This window comes from Scaptodrosophila lebanonensis, unplaced genomic scaffold (genome assembly GCF_003285725.1).
Source record: "Scaptodrosophila lebanonensis strain 11010-0011.00,11010-0021.00 unplaced genomic scaffold, SlebRS2 tig00000001-arrow-pilon, whole genome shotgun sequence".
Lineage (NCBI taxonomy): Eukaryota > Metazoa > Arthropoda > Insecta > Diptera > Drosophilidae > Scaptodrosophila > Scaptodrosophila lebanonensis.
Genome location: NW_022060529.1, coordinates 15,251,919 through 15,271,495, shown reverse-complemented (window position 1 = coordinate 15,271,495; position 19,577 = coordinate 15,251,919). Strand labels below are relative to the sequence as shown.

Below are 19,577 nucleotides of genomic sequence, written 5' to 3'. Positions count from 1 at the left end.
TATTATATTTGGAAGACAAATATGTTGGAACTCAGACAAAGCGGCATAGAAAAGCTGACACAAAACTGATCAGCTTAGATACATAGTTGGTGGTCTAGCGTCTGAGAAATGAGAATTCTTTTAACGAGGCCAATGGTGGTAAGCTTTTGTTCTTTATGAAGAAAGATGGTTCCAAATTTTGAATCGATTTACTAATACTTACAGTCATATAGAGTTCAGTTGGACCAGAAACAGACTTGAATTAAACACAATAGCTTCTAAAACTAGCACATAGTTCCTTTATGGGATTGATAACAGAAACAAGAAATGCTAGAGTCGAGGGAGCTCAACTTATAAATTCACTCAAGGAAAAAACATATTTGTTTAAAATAAAAAATGAAATTATTTAAATAAAATAATAAAACAAAATTTTGAAAAATGAGGACACATAGACCCTTAAACGTAATGTAGTTGTCGAATTTGAGTAAAAAAGTCAAAGAAAAATTCCACAATAAAACACAAATTTGCCCGTTCTGGGACTTAGAGGAATGTGGATACCAAGTTTGGTTAGCCTAGCTATTATACTTGCTGAGGTGCTTTCGTTTATACGGGCAGACAATTGAACGGTCGGACAGAGACTTTTTTGTCAATAAACAAGTATCCCATTTACCATTTGGGTACACAGTTGTTGATCTAGCTTTTTTCGCACTCAAGAATTGGCAACACTGACGCTCGTGCGAAAGTCCTCTTTCTCTCTCTCTCTCACCCCCTCTCACTCACTCTCGCGCTCACACACTGGCTGCGTTTGCATTGCAAATGAAGTTTCAGCTGGCTGCGTGACGCCAATTGCTGGCTGACTGAATTTTACATAACATCGAGTGTTGGTCGCACAAGTGTGTGAGTTTGCATAAAAAATTGTACAACATTTACCGTTTGCTGGCACAGTAAATAAAAGCTTCAGACAGAGAGCACACACACATACAAATGCAGGCATGCTCGTACATGCACTCATCGGCAGAATTTGTAACCCAACTCATCAGCTATTGCCTCATTTTTTTTTGCTCTTGCGGCTTATTGAATTATCAGCATGCCAGCTACAGAGCAGAGAACACATAGCCACACTCATACATAAATGCACACAATTTATGTACATACAAACATACACATACATAAATAGAGAAGGGTATGAACGTACAACTTCCACAATGACTGTCAACGCAACGCCTGGCCGCAGGACGCAGGAGTCGGGGAACATCCAAGCAACCAGTGAGCCGTGCTACTTACATAGACGTTAAACATACATACAAACATACACACACACACACCATAAGCGAGGGTGCGAACGTACATACATATGTATGTATATGTATGTACATAAGAGTGCTCATTAAATACTTTTCATACCTTGCCAACGTGTAGGCATTGAATGGAAATTTAAATTGGTAATGTAACGAGGCCTAAGCCGTTGCTGTGTTGTCTTTGTGGTTGTCGCTATCGTAGTTGCACACACTTGAATACACAAGAAGTACACACATACACACACACACACATACAGAGTTAAGTAAATACTTGTGTACATAGATATTCATGCATATACTATGTGCATGTACTGGCAAAAGCGGCGCTATGGTCACAACACACTTAGCTACATACTTCATAAGTACATAAGGCCTGCGAAATAAGTCACCTTATCAACATATTTTCCTTAATTAAAACAAAAATCTTCGATATTTTAAAATGATTGTAATTTTTCCTTAAACTTTATAAAATGAAAGTTTAAATTCAGTTTAGTAATATTTAAGAAATTATAAGAAACTTTTTTAAAAATTAAATGAAAATTTTTCTGAACGAAATAATTGAACTGATCAAATTCAAAAAACTATATTTATATCTCGATTTACTTGTGTTTTTAGCGGTAATTGTTTAGATATGTCCTCCATTACTATTCATTACTCTTAACATGCGATCTGGCATTGAACTAACCAAGTTTTGAAGAAGTGATCCGTCCAATTTGGCCCACTCTGTTACGATTGCTTCTTTTAATTCTTTCAAGGATCTAAATTGTCTGCCATGCATGTAAACCTTACTGGAAAGGATTCCCCAAAGGTTCTCTATGGGATTAAGATCTGGACTTTTTGCAGGCCACATCAAAAGTGGTATTTTTTTATCCTCAAAAAATTGTTTTGTGCGTTTTGAGACATGGATTGGAGCATTGTCCTGCTGGAATGTCCAATAATCTCCACACATTTCTTCTCCAAAATGAATCAGGTTTTCGTCCAATAGCTCTACATAGTTTTCGGAGCTCATTTTATGTGAGACAAAGCATATAGGACTCTTTCCAGCAAAGCAAAATGCAGCCCACACCATTAGCGATCCTCCTTGAAAATTGCGCGACACTTTCATTTGTTTGGGGGTCCTGAGGTCACGATAATAATATTGATACACATCTGGTCCATCTAAATTAAATTTTTTTTCATCACTGAAAATCATTTTTTTCCACTCCAGGTCCCAAAACTTATGCATCTCTGCATAGTGCATGCGGGCAACTTTGTGCCGAGGAAGTAGTTCACATTTGACGGTTTTTTTTTCATATGAAATGAATTGATCGGCTCGTAAAATTTGTTGCACGCGACGTTTTGACACTGAGAGATCCAGTTTCTGACAAATTTCGCCTGCGCTCAAGTTTTCTTTGAGTGCTAACGATTTTATTCTCCTCTTATCGCGATTTTGTACCAATGGCGGGCGACCGGAGCGTCGCTTTTTTCCGTGGTGTTCGGGGTCTTTCAAAAACTTTTGTATAGTAAAAAAGCTCCTTTGTATTTTGGAAGCAATTTCACGTAATGGCATTCCAGTTTCTCGATATACTAATATTTTAGCTCTTTCTTTATCAGATAGGTAACGGCTTTGATGCATTTCTACTAAAATTATGGTTAATTATAATCTGATCTAATATTCTAAGCCTGGATTAAAGTCAAAACTCACTTATTTAATTTTTTTAATTATAAATCCCAAAATTTTAATGAAAATGGCCCTTGAATGCACTGGTACAATGACAAAAACTGATTTGATCAGCTCAATTATTTCGTTCTGTAAAGAGAGGCAGCAGCAATTTTCGATAGAAATAACGGTAGTAATAACGGATTTCTGCTTCTCCTTACTGTTTTCAGTAAGAGAATTAGATGAAAGCAAACTATGCAAAAAATGAAGTGGAAAACATAAATGGTAAATCTGTGGCATTACGTTATAAGCATGATAAGGTGACTTATTTCGCAGACCTTACCTACATACATATATACTTATGTAAGTATGTATGTATGTATATGATTTTATGTATTTAATACAAGCATATATAGCAAACTGTGAGGTACAAAGCAGTGGCGGCGTTTGCTGTGTGAAGGGGTCTGAAGGGATAGTCAAATTAATGTACAGATAATAGTAACATATTTTTGCCTTTTTAGAATTATTATTTTATTAAATTTTATAAATATTATTAAATTTTATGATAACTTTGAAAACATTTTTACTTATACTTTCCCTTTTGAATCGCTTTATTATCCTTGAATTAACAAAAGTAGCTATGCATGTATGTACATATATATTTTTTTTGTATTAGCAGTGTTTTTATTTTTATTTAAATTTTAAAACTGTCTATCGTGGACAATCATTAAATTTGTTAAATAAACGATTAATTATTTCAATTATGTTTGTAAGTAAATTTTTTTGCTTCCATTTCTTAATTAAAATGCGATTAATATTCATACATATTTTTATATCACACCGCTGCACTCTGAATGCTAAGAGGCCCCCTGAGCGCTACGCCACTGCGCGTACTCACTGTCGTCCCATGCCAGAGTGCTGAAATATTTCCGACTTGCTCACTCAAAGGCGGCAAGCGGGGCTAGCAGAGTGTACAGGCTGAGCACAGCCATCTACATACATACATAATATACATGCATACATACATACATACACATTGCCTATGCTTCGCCTCTGCTTCTGCTTCTGCCTCGGAAACGGTCTCGACCGCTATTTTTATGTACAAATACATGCACATAAATTGCTTCATGCCTCCGAACCGATTCTCAGTTCCACCACGCTGTGTTGTTGTTGCTGTTGCTGTTGTTTTTGTTGTGTGAGCGAACTGCCAGAAAAAAACAGGGTTGCATACAACTCTACAACGTAGACAGTTGCTTTGGTGTGGTTTTTCTGGAAGTGTTGTTGTTGTTGTTGTTGTTGGGCTTGGGCTTGGGTTTCTGTTTCTGCTGTTTTGTTTCTTTGAGTTAGAAAAAGAGCATTTGCTGTGGACATTTTTCTGTTTCCGCTTGCATGCTGCTGTTGTTGTTGCCGTCGTTGCTGTTGCTGCATTCAGTAATGTTGCTGCTGCTCTTGTTGTTGTTGTTGTTGTTGTTGTCGCTGATTCACACATTTCTAATTGAATTATCACGCATAAGAGAGGGAAGACAGCGCCAGATGAAATGTGTTTTCTTTTTTCCAATGCCGCCACATCTTACCGATAATTGACAAACAGCACCCGACCCCATTTGAAAATGTATGCGTTTTGTTATATTTTTAGAGTTTTTCCGTTTTATTTTTACTGTAAAAACTAATTAGAATCTAAAGTGCTGAAGGGCTAGCAAGCTAGCTAGCATCTGTGTCTGCATCCCTGGGCGCTGCTTTCACTTTCAACGCCCACCCTTCAATCCCCCTCCCTTCAACTACCTAAACACTGTCAAGACAGTGCTCGCGAAAACATTGTTGAAAGGGAAGGAAGGGGAACAGTACAGCTACCGTTGCTAACGGTTTCCCCTCTCACAGGCCAGCCAGTTTTGTGTGTATTTTGCGGCAGGCGGCATAGAGCGGTAGAAAAAAGATTTCAACTTCATTTTATGGTCATACAAGCACACATATACTATGTATGTATGTATGTATGTATGTATGTGTGCTTGTATTTGTGCCCCTGTTCGTTTTTGGGACGAGGGTAACTAGCTAGCGAGATGAGTTGGGTTTACGAACCCCGCAGCCGCAGCATTTTCATTTTTATGTACATTTCTCATTTTGCGTTTTGTTCGTACATACTATTCGTTATTTTCTTTGCATTTACATTTCACCACAATCGCCACAGCCATTCTAAAACCTTCCTCGTTAGTTGCAAGCAGCACAGTATATTTATTTTATTATAATGGTCACGTACATATAGTACATATGTGGTGTATATGAGAGCTGAGTGGATCGTCTGCTTAATCCTAGAGGCATGCAAAAATTAGGTATCATACATTTAAATATACTTAAAATTAAATCTTTAAAATCTGTAGAAATATAATGGACATTTAAATTAACATCCTCCAGGAAAATTCAAGTCTGGGGTTAGAGGCACGCAATGCGGAGCCAGATGCAGGCGCAGACATGATGCCACACTCGGACGAGCTGTAATATGAAAACTGACACTGGCACCCCAACATCAACAACATCAACAGCTGAGTCCCAACAAACATTGCATGTCTGTCCTGGAAGCAATTTACCACAACACTCTGCAGAGGCAGAGTCTGCAACAGCGGCCAGCACAAGCCAGCCACAAGAAGCAACAACCCCGTCAACATGCCACATGCAGTTGCACTCAAAAAACGCTCGCACTCACTCTAATACCCACTTCCCGAATCGTGCCACACTACTTGCCACATTGCCGCATGTCTGCAGCGCTCATTGTTAGATACTACAGCTTGTCGCAGCTAATTGTATCGCATTTGTTGCCCAAAACACAAACACACACACACACAAACAGACGCTGATGAGTGCCGCTTCGCAGTATATATGTACATAACACAAAAACAGCAGCGGTAACAAATATTTTCTATATACAAACATCCATCCATACATGCACAGATAAGCTGCAAACTGAGCTCAGCAGTGTATGTATGTAAGTATATAAAAGTATCCATCAGAACGACGGCTGCTTGTTAAATATTCTGATTTGTATTTTTATTCGGCATTTCTCCCCATTGCTCATCAAATAAATGTGCGTGGTTGTTGTTGTTGCTGTTGCTGCCTCCTTTGTCGCTGCCTGGCTGGGTAAGCGTGTGTGTGTGTGTTGCTGTCTCTGAGTCTTTCAGCGCCTTTCTTCATACATACATATGTATAACTGTACAGATACAGCCCACGGGCAGAATGTTGTCATTCGTTTCATTCGCCTGCTCCACGCTGCCTCAAAGCGACCAAGAAACTGATATTCCGTGCGATGCTCTGGGCAAGAATTTCGAGCATTTCAAAGATTATTTGAGGGATGGTTCGTCGCTGGATGCCCAACTGTGGTCCTGCTTGGCCGTGTGCAAGAGCTTGTCGTTGAATGGATGGCTTTTGATAGCATCGAAGTTCATTCTTTCTTTTTTTTTTTCATTTAATATCTTTTAGCTAAATGGATATTGGGTCTGGAATTTTGGGATGTGCGAATGCTTTAGTGTGTGTGTGTGGAATGTCCGTTTTATGCAATTACTTTTTAAAAAGCAAATTAAGCTGCGAAGTGCAGAGTTACACAGAGTTTATGCAAGAAAAATGCTTGGATAACATGCTCTACAAGTTATGACCCCCACAGCTCTCCAAATATTGTTAATGTTCAGAAGAATCAGTTGGACTGTAACCATGGATCGAGTTACGCACGTATCTATGGTTACTTGTATTATATAAAATTAACTATTAATTGTTAGCATACGAATGTACGTTGAAAATCCGAATTATTTTCTTAATAGCGAACTGAGATGCAGGCTTATCGATCAGTATTTAAGCAACATCTTAAGATATAATAAAAAATCAATTTAATACAAGTATATGTATGCGCTTAATGTTACATTCAGTAATGTGTTTCGTTTTAAATTTGTTTGAAACTGTGGCAGATTCAAGCTTTTTAGTAAGGTCAATCTTATATATGTTCATTCCCTTCCCCATGCAGGTGTATACTAAACTTGCTTCTCTTGTTCAATATTATAGCTAACATGGCAAACATAATGCCTGCTTGGTACCATAGTGGACCGCAAAACAGTATAAAATAAATTAATTCCGTAAATTCATGCGAATAATAATTTAAAATATACATAAAAGTACAAACATGCATATGTGCAGGTAGATTTAAGCTAATGGCTGTGTTTAAAAACTAAGTCCTAATTCCATACATCTTCATTTATCATCGTCATTGATAGAGTTAAACAGCATGTTTCTGTTCAGTTGTAATATTGCATTCGAATTACGTGTTTTTAACAAATATTCTTCTTAACCAATTAAAGCCTACAGTAGCTGGAATGGTTGCTGTCAGCCCGACGGCATTTTGAACGATTGCTGCGCATATTCAATAAAATTAGTCGAAAACCTGTTTATCCACTACACAAGCTCTCTTTACAAAATTGTCTTTGTTTAAAATCAGGTTGTAGCAAATTAATACTATTTAAGTATTTGTTGACAAAAAAAAAAGAAAAACTTAAATTTAATTTAGTATGCAATAATAAAAACTTGCTCATCGTGTGTTTGACAAAAACGAAGATTGTAAGACACGCCTTAAATTGGATACACGCTTGTTGTGCAGAGACAACGTCAGCCAGTCACAGGTTTCCCGTCTCCACCCGAAGTGTGACAATAACAGCTTGAATAGCTGATAGCAACCAATAGGGGTTGAGCAGTATTTACGAGTGAGTGAGCAGCAACCAATTAGCGGCGAGCGGAGCACAGTTGCATGTGAGAGAGAAAACTGTGTTACATGAGAGAGGGAGAGTGAGAGTGAGAGTGAGAGAGGAAGAGTGAGACACCATAGTCTACACACCCTTTTGTAGACTTGGTCTGCATTCTCTTGCATACTCTACACTCTGAGCAAAGCACATGCAAGCTTTTGCAAAAGCTTTGCCCCGTCCACAATTGTGAAAATGCAAAAAGTAGAACAGAATAAATTTTAATTACAAATGGAATGCATAAGTTAGGTTGATACAGAAAATGCCAACAACAGGTGAAAGAATACAAAATCCAAAAGCTTGTCTACTATTTAGGCCTTTACAAGCACCTCGTAGTGGTCCAAACGCACCTCCTGACCGCCGAAGGGAATGTACAGGCAGTTATGCGACTGATGAATCTTTCCAGGAGTAAAACTGCCGTTATAGTGTCCACGTCCGATATAGAGGGGCTCCCCCTCGTTGGTGCGACCGCAGACAACGGCGCCATGTGGCACATGGCCATTGGCGTCTGGCACCCAACCATAGCCATAACCAGCCAGCAGTTCAAAGTCGTGCTTCACGTGCTCGTGTCCGCCGTAGGGGACATAGGCGCAGCTCTTGTTGGGAATCACCTGAAATATAAAATATATAAATATAAAATTGCACAAGTATTGCTAATATGTGTGTAACTGGGGGTTAATGACCTCAACTTGTCTATAATAAGTAAAGCATTTATGATATTGGCCAAGTAATAAAAAAAGAAAGTTATAGATTTGGAAAGGAGCTTTCCAATAACCTTCCGATCTAAGATAATACCCACCTTGGCTGGCAGCAAATCGCCCTCGTGATAGGCGCGTCCCACATAGATAGCGTCGCCATCGGCATCGTGGCCAGCCAAAATGGTGCCGGGCACAATATTGCTGCCATGGGAGGAGACCCAGGTTTCTGGCTGAACAAGCACTTCGTAGGAGTCCAGTTTGTGTTCGGCACCGCCATACGGAATGTAGAGACAGCCGTGCGAAGGATGCACCTTGCCGGGAGTCAAGCTACCGTGGTAATGGCCACGACCCACAAACAAAGGCTCTCCATCCGTGGTCTGACCAACGCGCAGGGCATGTGGGGGCACACGTCCGCCGCTCTCTGGAATCCAGCAGTAATGATGACCAGTTAGCACTTCAAAGTCGTGTTTGTTGATCTCCTCGCCACCCCAGGCCACATAGGCTTGCTGCTTGCTGGGAATGATCTTGGCGGGCAGCATATCGCCATTGTGATAGGCACGACCCACGTAAATAGTGTCGCCATCGGAGTCGTTACCAGCCACAATTGCAAAGGGTGGCAAGCCCCCGTAGACATTGCACGGTACCCAAGTGTGATCTGAAACGGTTTCGAAAGAAAGCAATAAATATCAAGGTTACATTTTTGTATCTATCGGGTGTTCGGGATCTCTGATAGTGGCTGCACACCCAGGTGCCCCGCCTGTTGTTGCCAACAACGAACCCAATGCCCATTAATCACACGAACTTGAAACCTTATCTGCGAGCCATAAAAGCTCTACATTTTCTAGCTTAGTTGCTTTAACTAGCGATATCACAAGAGACACAATCAATAATTTAAAACACTGCCCAAATGTTTGATATTTATATGGCCGAGCGACAGGACATTTTATAATTAGTCGAGAGTATTCCAAACGAACTGGGGACAAATCTTTTTGAAAGAAGGGCCTAGTGTTTGGGCCAAAAATGCAGTCGATATTTTCACAATATCTCAGATTTTATGACAATTTGCACCACTGCACCACTTCACTGGACTCACCCATTTATGTGTTTGCTGTATTTAATTTTGAAAATGAAGGAAAAATCAAAAGGTTATATGTATTTCTGACAGACACGTTACTGGAACGCGCTCGCAAGCTTTTAGAACAGAACTGAATTGTGGCCGGCGCGGCAGGTGCGTATTTAAAGCTGTTATCACTAGAGTACTGACTGGTCGTTGACAGAGGCCCGATAAGATACCACTTACATACATACATACTATACAATATATCGTGCTGTTGCTTAAGGCTTTCCAGTTAAATGATATTTGGCTCTAAAAGTCACCGGCCGGCAGAACAAATTTTGTCATCAGGGCCCACTCAAACAAACAATTTCTTAGTACTAAGTACATTCATAAACACACAGATACATACATACTTGTATGTACATAGGCATTAGAGGGTGTGAATTGCTAGGAGCGTGTATTTTTAAATGGCGGTAAAAAACAACTTTTTTTTATACACCCTACACGAGGGGTAAAAGTCTACAATATATTAGCAGTTTTCTAGTATGTAATGGGTAAACAAATATTTTTGATCGAGACTTGGAACTGATTTGGAAGTCTTCGGAGAGCGAATGCCTGGATTGGGAAACACTTCAAATCACAGCCTATGTTTATATCTAAACTTACGTACATATGTAATCTGTGATATTTTGTTATCACCTTTTAAACTCAGAAGTACACCCAAGTCTAGCTCATTCAACAATCTAAATGTCCAAAGCCCTCAAGCCAGTGTAGTCTTGTAAAGTCTAGTCCCGAAATTATGAAACCAATTTAAAAATGCTCCAGCACTTTCTTTGTACGAAACAATTGTTCTATCAATACGAAGCTGCTTAATGATGTTTTCCTTTTCTTGTGGGTGCAGAGTATTTTACGGTCGAGCTAACTGAACTGTAATCTCTCATGTTGCGCTTTAACTTTGTATGATTTCATATAATACTAATGAATTTCTTATCGTTTAAGTTTTGTGAGTAATATAGAAGTGAGCTTATGGCCAACTCTAATCGATTGCCTGCTCGCTAATCATTTTGTGTATGGGTTACACTTAAGTGTATTTTGGCACAGCCATAACATAAATGAAACAGCTAAAGTCTGTTCGGTTTAATTATTTAATTTGTACCTCCTAAAAAAATCGAATCAGCAAATGATACTCCTTGCCACTTTTGAGCAGACAGAAAGAAGACTCATTTCACTAATAATGTACTATATCTTCATCTAAACAGATCTGCACGGGATATAGTGAAATACTAATCGGGCTAAATGGGCTTAATAAGTAGTTTTTCATTTAAAAAAGAATTAAAGAACTATAAGTTGGATGTATTCTATTGTTGTGTACATATTTATAAAAAACTGGATATTTTCCAATCAATCTAACGATTATAACGATTAATTTATAATCACATTTTTTATCATATAAACTATAAATTAAAATGCGCTTGAGGAACGACAGTTCCTCAGATATAAACACTGCAAGCATTTCTTTTAGCACAGACTAGTCACAACTTTCCAAAAAGCACTTTAAATGACAGTCAATAGTTCTGACTTAACCAGCTGATAAATAGACATTCCAGCTTACCCTGAAACATTTTCGATTTTCAGCTAAACTTGTAACGGCAGTGAAGGCTTGGTGCGGACTAAACTGAGCGCCCGAGTCTGGCACTCGCTTTTATCGAGAACAGTCAGTCAACAAAGGAGTTTAAAATAAATGCAATTCACAACAATCTATACATACATATATGTAGATATACTAGTACATGTTGCGATATCCATATTTTTCCATTGCCATTTCTCATATCTCGAGGTCACTAGCCGAGCCACATACACAAGCCAGAAGAAAACACAATTAAAGACCCAGCTGTTTTGGTTTCCCTCATTTCTGCAATGAATCAACAGATTAGTGTACAGCACAACGTTCTGAGAGCTGAATCGACTATTTGGTTCCCATAGAACTACTATATTTTATGAGTCGAAAGTTTTCAGCGTTCGTCAAAAACGAACCACTCGAAAATAATGTCTAATTAAAGCAACAAAATAATAAATAGTATTAACTATAATAATGCACCAGTGCATCAATAAATTAGTGTACAATATTATGACATAATCGAGAACCCAAGTTCGACATTAAAAGCAAAAGTGTGCCTTTAGATTAGTCGCATTATCGGAAGCACAGACATTTCATATACTACTATAGCTAATCTGTCCCTATCGTCATGCAATGGACAAACGACAGGAAGTACTGAAGAGTCCCCTTATAGCTGAGAAGTGACAACAACCTGAGTATTTACAGAACTTTCTTTGGACAACGGATTAGTCAGACCAAAATCGAGCGATTGGCATTATACAAGTACGAAAGGTAGAAACAATGTACATATTTGAGATTAGATATTGGATTCAAAAATCCGTCATAGGCATTGCTATTGAAATCGAATGCGGGGTTTCAAGTTATGGGAGGGCCAAGTGCCACTGCTATAGCGTCACCTATATTGTGGTCTTTGTTACGGACTCTAACTCCAAACTATAGTAAATGAACAGGTGTCAAAAAGTTTCCTACTTTGGCCATATGTGTCAAAAAGTTCCCGGCGCAAACATGAATGACTCACAGACACCAACATGTCAGATAAGAAAAACAGACGACCATCGAAGAGAGGGCCAGGGAGTAGCGGCATTGGTATTGATAACGACCCAGAGGCCCCATTATTATCAATTTTGTCTTCTCATGCGATAAAGCAGCAGAGCTTTTCGATAAGCGTTTAGCTGCCGGTGGTGACAAATTGTTTTGGTTTGACGCCAACGCTGTCAGAGTGAACACCAATCAGTAGGAAAACAAAGCCAGAACAGAGCAGCTCGTAGTGTATAATTGCAGACGCTTAAAAAGTATCTTCCAGGTCCATATGACCCCATCTTTCCGGAAATCTTTGACTCATGTTCTCCTCCAATTTTAATGCCAGTTCAGAGTGTTGTCATATGTGTTCCAGTATATAACAAAAATGCAATTAAAATCCTATTCTCAAGCTGAGCACGGGGCGCTGCCGACTTTTTGTAGACTTGGTCCACATTCTCTTGCATACTCTACACTCTGAGCAAAGCACATGCAAGCTTTTGCAAAAGCTTTGCCCCGTCAACAATTGTGAAAATGCAAAAAGTAGAACAGAATAAATTTTAATTACAAATGGAATGCATAAGTTAGGTTACAACAGGTGCAAGAATACAAAATCCAAAAGCTTGTCTACTATTTAGGCCTACTACGAGGTCTAGGTCTACTACGAGGTGCTTGTAGTGGTCCAAAGGCACCTCCTGACCCCCCAAGGGAATGTACAGACAGTTATGCGACTGATGAGTGTTCCCAGGAGTTAAACATAGGTATTGTTTCTAAGTGAATCTATGCATGTGACCACGTATGCAGTATAGAGTTGAACCAAAGCAGCAACAAGAACAGCTGCGGCAGCGCTTGGGCAGAGATTGAATTTATGGGAGGAGGAGGAGGGGGGTGCACCACAAAATTGTGCATAGCTGTGAAACCCCCAAGCATAAAAATTCGCCATATTATTAAAAACCCAAAGCTTTAACAAATATTTAACAAATTTAAATGCACAATTGCCCGCTCTACGCACAATAGAATGTCCTTCGAGGTAATTTAAAATCGGATAGATTTATTAAACTTGGGGAGCACAGAAACAACTCACAGTAACAACCAAGGGTCCCCTGCCTACGGGGGGAACGGCCGTGGCCTCCCAACAAAAAAAAAACAATCTCTCTGTTTCTCTCTCTCTCTCTCTCTCTCTACATATACATCTGTACACATACATATGTATGTTAAAATATATTTTTATCAAATCGAATAATGAAATTTCTATAAAAATAAATTAGCAATCAAATTGCTTGTCGCCAAATCAATTTTTCGCGCTTGTTCCATCCAAAAAAATTCTCCAAACTTATTCGAAAATACACCTGACAATTCTTCAGATACATATAAACACCGCACTTTTTTTGCAAACACCTAGATTCGTTTTATTTTACCGGACGAGTTACATCACAAAAAAAGAGAGAAACTATCAATAAAATTGCGCACTGTTCCTCTTTAAAACATTTTCAAAAGGCAATTAAGAAACCACTGAACACACTCTGATAAATAGATATTCCAGCTTACCCTGGAACATTTTCGATTTTAAACTAAACTTGTAACTGCAGTACAGTTCTGATGCGGACTAAACTGTGATCCCGAGCCTTGCATCTGCTTTTATAGCAAAACAGCCACGCCGAATCAACACAGGAGCCTAAAATAAATTAATTACTGCCTCAGTTCTTTTGTTTTCCCGCAATGAATCGATAGATTAGTGTACAAAACAAAGAAATACAAGATGTGCTCCAAAGTGATTCAAAACAGGACTTTTTAAAAACAAACAACAGTTTTGAAAAATCAATTTATTTTTCAATAAATTCGAAGAAGTGCTTTAGCTCGCTGGTCGGATTGCCCTCCGATGTCGGTATAACCCTTTCGATTGGCTTCTACATTCACATAACGCTTTAGTTCCATCGGCAAATGCATTTTTCCGGAATGCGGAAAGTGGTTGATGATTAAAATGCAAGGTTTTAATTCAAAAATCCGTCGAAAGGGACTAAATTTTGGGAAATACTGAATTGATATTTGCTGTCTTATGTTTAATGAAGGTTTTGGCTGATGTTTGATGAATTAAGCCATGCATTTTGTAGAGGAAGTCGGGAAGGGATTTACCTTTCCAACCAACACATGCCTAAGGCCATATTAACTTTGAAACTCACCTCTTCTTGAGTCAAAAGTTTTCGTTCGTCAGAAATTAAACTCCACTCGCAATATAATCATTTCATGAATCAAAAGATTGCTTGCGTCAAAAATAGAAAAATTGTATGAGTCAAAAGTTGTTGTTAATCAAAAACTAATCACTCTAAAATTATGTTTCATTGAAGCAACTTAATAATAAATGTAATGAATAATGACACCAGTGCACCAATAAATTAGTGTACAATAATTAGACATAGTCGAGAGCACAACGTCGACATTAAAAGCAAAAGTCTGCCTATAGATAAGCCGCATTATCGGAAAGATATTTAGTGTACTATATAGTACAGGTATATAATCTGTAACTATTGTCATTGAATGGCTTGAAGAGGCCTCTTTTAACAATCTGAATATGTACAAAGTCCTTCAGAAGCCAGCACGATTTATTAAGGAAGGGTCGAGCTGTTTCCATTGTACAAAATGTTTTCTCTCAATATTGCTAAGGTAGAAACTACATATTTGAGATAAGATATTGGATTAATTAATCCGCCATAGGCATTGCTATTGAAATGAAATGTGGGAGCCACTATAGCGTCACCTATTTTGTGGCCTTTGTTATGGACTCTATCTCCAAACTATAGTAAAGGAACAGGTGTCCAAAAAGTTCCCTACTCTCAAAAAGGTTTCTGGCGCAAACATTTATGACTCACTTGGCATTGGTATTGATAACGACTTAGAGGCCCCATTATTATCAATTTCGTTTTCTCATACGATATAGCAGCAGAGCTTTTTGATAAGTATTTAGCTCCCGATGACGAATTGTTTTGGTTTTTCGCCAACGCTGTCAGAGGGTACACCTTTCAGTAGAAAAACAAAGCCAGAACAGAGCAGTTGGCAGTAAAACAAGTATTGTGTATATTTGCAACCGGGCCTAGACGGGTAAAAAGTACCTACTTATCAGCTAAAGAGAATTATGGGTAAGAAATTGAAGTCACAGCAATACTTATATACATATGTAACCCATATAGCTGGCACACACTTTCTTCTCATTTTAATGCCAATATAGAGTGGCTTTAAATGTATATATATATATATATATTTCCGTAATTCAAAATTCGAACTTATAATCCCTTAACACCTGAGTCAAGTCACAAGCAATGCACCTCCGATATTGATACTTTTTCGTCATGCTTACTAAGCTTGGGTCTTCAACAACTAATTATTAACTCGTTTCCTCAACTAATTTTTTTTTGCCACTATAGAGTGCTATTTAAATGTAATCCAGTATATAGTAGTTCTAACTCATAATCCCTTAACACCTGAGTCGAGTCACAAGCAAATGATTACAAAACTCTATGCTGACGGTCTTCAAAAATAATTCTCAACTCTCTTAACGCCCGTTGTCCGCCTCTCTTATTGCAGAATACTCGTAAATAGTGTCTGCTGGCGGGCCTTTTATTTAAATAAGAGTAAGCTAATGGGTCGCTGTGTGTATGGGTACCCATTTGTCTAGTGTAAGTCCCCGTTCATGTATGGGCGCTACGGCATTAATTAATTAATGAAAAAACTCTTCCTGCCTCTCCCGTAGCCTACAAATGGGTGCAGTCGTCTGCCTATTCCTCCATACCGCCAAATGCCGTAGTCGGTGGCAATGATGAGGATGGGGCCATGATTTATGTGGGACGAGCCGAGCAGGACGGCGACATGCATGTCTGCAAAGTGGTTCCATCGAAGCAGATCGGCTTCATATCGACGCGTGGCGAGGCGCTGCCGAAGGATATTTTCGAAGTTCTGTGCGGCCAGAATTTGGCTTGGGTGAAGTGCTACGACCACGTTATTCCCGAAACGGCCGTGCTCTGCGGTCGCACTACGCTCGACCAGCCCGTCTACATAGGGCGGGGGCATTACGAGGGACACTTGATCGTTGGCAAAATATCATCGGTACATCGTGCCCTTTTTATAGCCTATCGTGGAGCGGAACGTCGCTTGGACTCTTATGAAATTTTAGTGGAGGAACGACGAGTGGTGCCTGGCTGGCAGTTACCGCCACCAGAGGAGGCGGAGAAGTGTCCGCTCACACCACCACCGCCACCGTCACCTCCCGCACCAGTATCGGAGAAACCATATCGGTTTCCCTATCCCATAAATGTGGCAATGCCGTTTCCCAATCAGGAGCCACCGCCCATGTATACACCCACAGCTGCCCCAACATATCCTCCAGAACCTGTTATACCTCAGCCGATCGTTGTTGCTGCTGCCTCACCTCTAATGTCAACCGATCCTCTACCTCCACCGCCCCTCAGACAAGTCTACACACCTGCAGAAACTGGCGGCTATGTACCTGCATCGTCCTATATTCCCGCTTCTTCAACGTTTACGCCGGCTGATAGCTACAAGCCACCACTGGATCCATATGGCCCAGGCTGTTCTTCCTACGTACCGGCTGAATGCGTTCCAACTACAACACAGTATGCTGTTTCGGTGGCGCCTCCCGCAGACGGCTATGACATGTGGGTTACCGCCTCCCCCGGTTACACTCCCGCAGACGCGGTAGTCGCCGGCCATGACGCGGATATGTCACAGCTACTAGTTTGTCGCGCCTACTACGATGGATTCCATGTGCCAGGAAAAGCGGTGCCCAGTCGGGGCTGCGCCTACATTTCCCATGCTGGCCGGGAAATTGTCCAAACACACTATGAAGTGCTCATTGGTCAGAGCAAATACCGCTGGGTGTCCGGCTACGACGGCAGCATTCCTCTGGGTGCGGTTGAAGCGGGTCGCAATGCAAACGGCGAGATCCTGTACATAGGCCGTGCTCTATATTGCGGCACCCTGACGCCCGGAAAAGTGCATCCCTCCCATAAGTGTTTGTACATTCCGTTCGGCGGCACAGAACACCGTATTATCAACTATGAGGTTCTGGTACGCAAGAATTTCTACCAGCAACAAGCCATATATCTGACTTATTAAGGACATTAAGGCATACGAAATGTTTCCCTGTAAACCAAAGACGATTAACCTAAACATTCATATATATACTTATTATTTATATACACAATAAATAAATAAATAAAAAACAGCTTAATGATGTATAATAAATTCAATTTTATTTGAACTATGTATAAAGAATGACTCATATAGTACTTATATTGGATTCCAATATATTGGAAATACGCAAATACCGTTACATTGTGGCCCGATAGAGACTTTCTATGAGCTTCGGAACAGAGCTGGACTTTTTGCTATTGCTGGATTTGCTATTTCACCTTTAAATTTAGTTTTCAGTCAAAGGTGGTGCCATAGACGTGATGTGATGGTTCACAATTTTCGATACGGCGGTCTTCTTCTTGTTAAACAAATACAACTTAGAAACCAACTCTGAATTGAGTTGGAAATGTTCGCTACTTATTAATGGCGTTCAGTCTCTACACTGATAGAAAAATGTATATGTACTTAGTATAAGGTGAGATCGTACTTGAAATTTTAAGTATGAAATTGTTGAATGAGTGTATCTTAATCCAATCAAGATCTACTCAAGACCAAAAAAAATATAGCCATGGTAATAAGTTAATTTCATGAAAAAAATACTTTATATATCTACTTAATATATCTATCTAAATACTTAATATATCTACTTAATATATCGTGTAAAAAATACATTGGTCATATGTTATTTTGAATCGTGCTAAATGGAATAAAGTCGTGCAACCATATATAATATTTTTAATTTTCAAATTTAATTTAATTTTAATCTTTTATTAAGTGTTCAAATAGGATTATTGTGGCGCGATTTAATATCAAACAACAAAACGGGATTTTTAAATTATTGGTATAAGAATTTCCCTGCGCTGTCACTATTGAAGTTGAGGTAAAAAATTCCGTTCCATTTTTCTGTGCATACTTGTAGTACTCCTATGTTCGTCCTAGGCTCAAATAATTTAATTTATACTTAATCTTATAAAGAGGGAAGATTTGATTGTTTGTTTGAATTGCAAAGGCTCCGAATCTACTGGACCGCTTTAATGGATTCTTTCAATGTTGGTAAGCTATTATATGTGCAAAAAAGAATGGAATCCTTACTAAAACGCCAATAATGTAACCAAAGGTGTACAAAAATTACCTTAAAAAACTCCTGAATAGAAAGCTGTTAGTTCATAATCATCCTCGCAACATTGTCACTTTAAATATTAAAGCAATATTATTCAAAAGCCCCCAGCCAAATAAAAAACTACAAATCGATCGACACCGCGATTAATATTGAAGACATTTAAATTCACTAAGCCCTTCTGGACTGCCGCCACATGAATTGACGGTAAAATTCGGAATTACAATTATGATTTTGAGAAATTAAAGCCTTCCAAGCATGTGCAATGGGGCGAGGTTTCTTATTAAGGAATTGCAGGACAATTAAAATGAGGCAACTATTACTAGCTCATATAATGAGGATACCGCAGATCCCATTGGATCATTTATATGGCTTCAATTTCCGGTAGTCTCAAGGCGGTAGGGATCGACATTCGAAAGCAATGTTTTACTGTATGTTGACTTATCACGGTTCGGAGCTCCTGAAGCTCCTACGCCCTGGTGTGTGTGTGTGTGTTATAAAAGGTATAATTTTTAAAATTTTTGTAAAAATAGCCGTGCAAAGCAGTGGCAGGACGCTAGTTATATATGTTTGTCAGTAATTTTCACATCGCTACATTAAAGAAGTTTCCCCGAAATACGCTCTAACGAAATGACGAAATGAAAGGGTATGCCACTTTACTGGCTTTCGCACAAATAAAGGCATTGGAGTCTGTAGGTGATCTTTTTATCCGTGAATATTGCATCCATGGGTGTGTCGTAGAATGTTACTACAATAAACCCGTAATGTAAGCAAATTCTATTTAAGGGTCAATAAAACGTGTTTCGGTTATCATATTAAAGCAAATACAAGAGCGTTTTTTATTGGGCAACGCGATTAGAATGCGCCATCAAACGATAAGGTCTATATTCTTTTTACTATTGGGGAACGTAACTTTACAACGAGTACTACTTACTATATAGTACATATGTATGTATGCACTCACACATACTCGTATAATCAGGTATTAATAAAATGTTTTGAAGTTTTGTTTTTGCTGCTTTTTGCTTTCCCAACAATAACAACAATCCAAGGCTTTTCATAATTGGCAGTGGAAATGAAAGAATATTTCGAACGTAGTGTGCTTTTAGTTTTAATTTATTATTTCTATAACACCTTCCGATTTTTAATTCTTGGATACCCAAAACAAATTTTTTGTGACAACTGAATGCATTATTTTATGCAGGCGAAGGCTAGAATTATAAACATAAGCTCCAGATTA

General features: G+C 39.0%; 2 protein-coding genes across 5 annotated transcripts; one reads left to right on the top strand and one right to left on the bottom strand.

Annotated features, from left to right (window-relative positions):
• Positions 1-7,890: 7,890 nt before the first annotated feature.
• LOC115632442 lies at positions 7,891-13,648 on the bottom strand. Of its 3 annotated transcripts, none has more exons than XM_030529600.1 (3): positions 13,624-13,648; positions 8,485-9,038; positions 7,891-8,296 (listed from the first exon to the last, which is right to left on the bottom strand). In XM_030529600.1, exons 1-3 carry the CDS (start codon positions 13,631-13,633, stop codon positions 7,997-7,999), a joined length of 864 nt encoding a protein of 287 aa, XP_030385460.1. In that variant the 5' UTR covers positions 13,634-13,648; the 3' UTR covers positions 7,891-7,996. The 3 variants fall into 3 exon arrangements, with proteins under 3 accessions (XP_030385460.1, XP_030385452.1, XP_030385469.1); XM_030529592.1 differs by lacking the exon at positions 13,624-13,648 and adding an exon at positions 11,053-11,095; XM_030529609.1 differs by lacking the exon at positions 13,624-13,648 and adding an exon at positions 9,477-9,588.
• A 1,446-nt stretch (positions 13,649-15,094) lies between these two features.
• Positions 15,095-17,317, top strand: LOC115631934. Of its 2 annotated transcripts, none has more exons than XM_030528788.1 (2): positions 15,095-15,209; positions 15,821-17,317. In XM_030528788.1, exons 1-2 carry the CDS (start codon positions 15,206-15,208, stop codon positions 17,200-17,202), a joined length of 1,386 nt encoding a protein of 461 aa, XP_030384648.1. In that variant the 5' UTR covers positions 15,095-15,205; the 3' UTR covers positions 17,203-17,317. The 2 variants fall into 2 exon arrangements, with proteins under 2 accessions (XP_030384648.1, XP_030384655.1); XM_030528795.1 differs by lacking the exon at positions 15,095-15,209 and adding an exon at positions 15,654-15,746.
• The last annotated feature ends 2,260 nt before the right edge of the window (positions 17,318-19,577 follow it).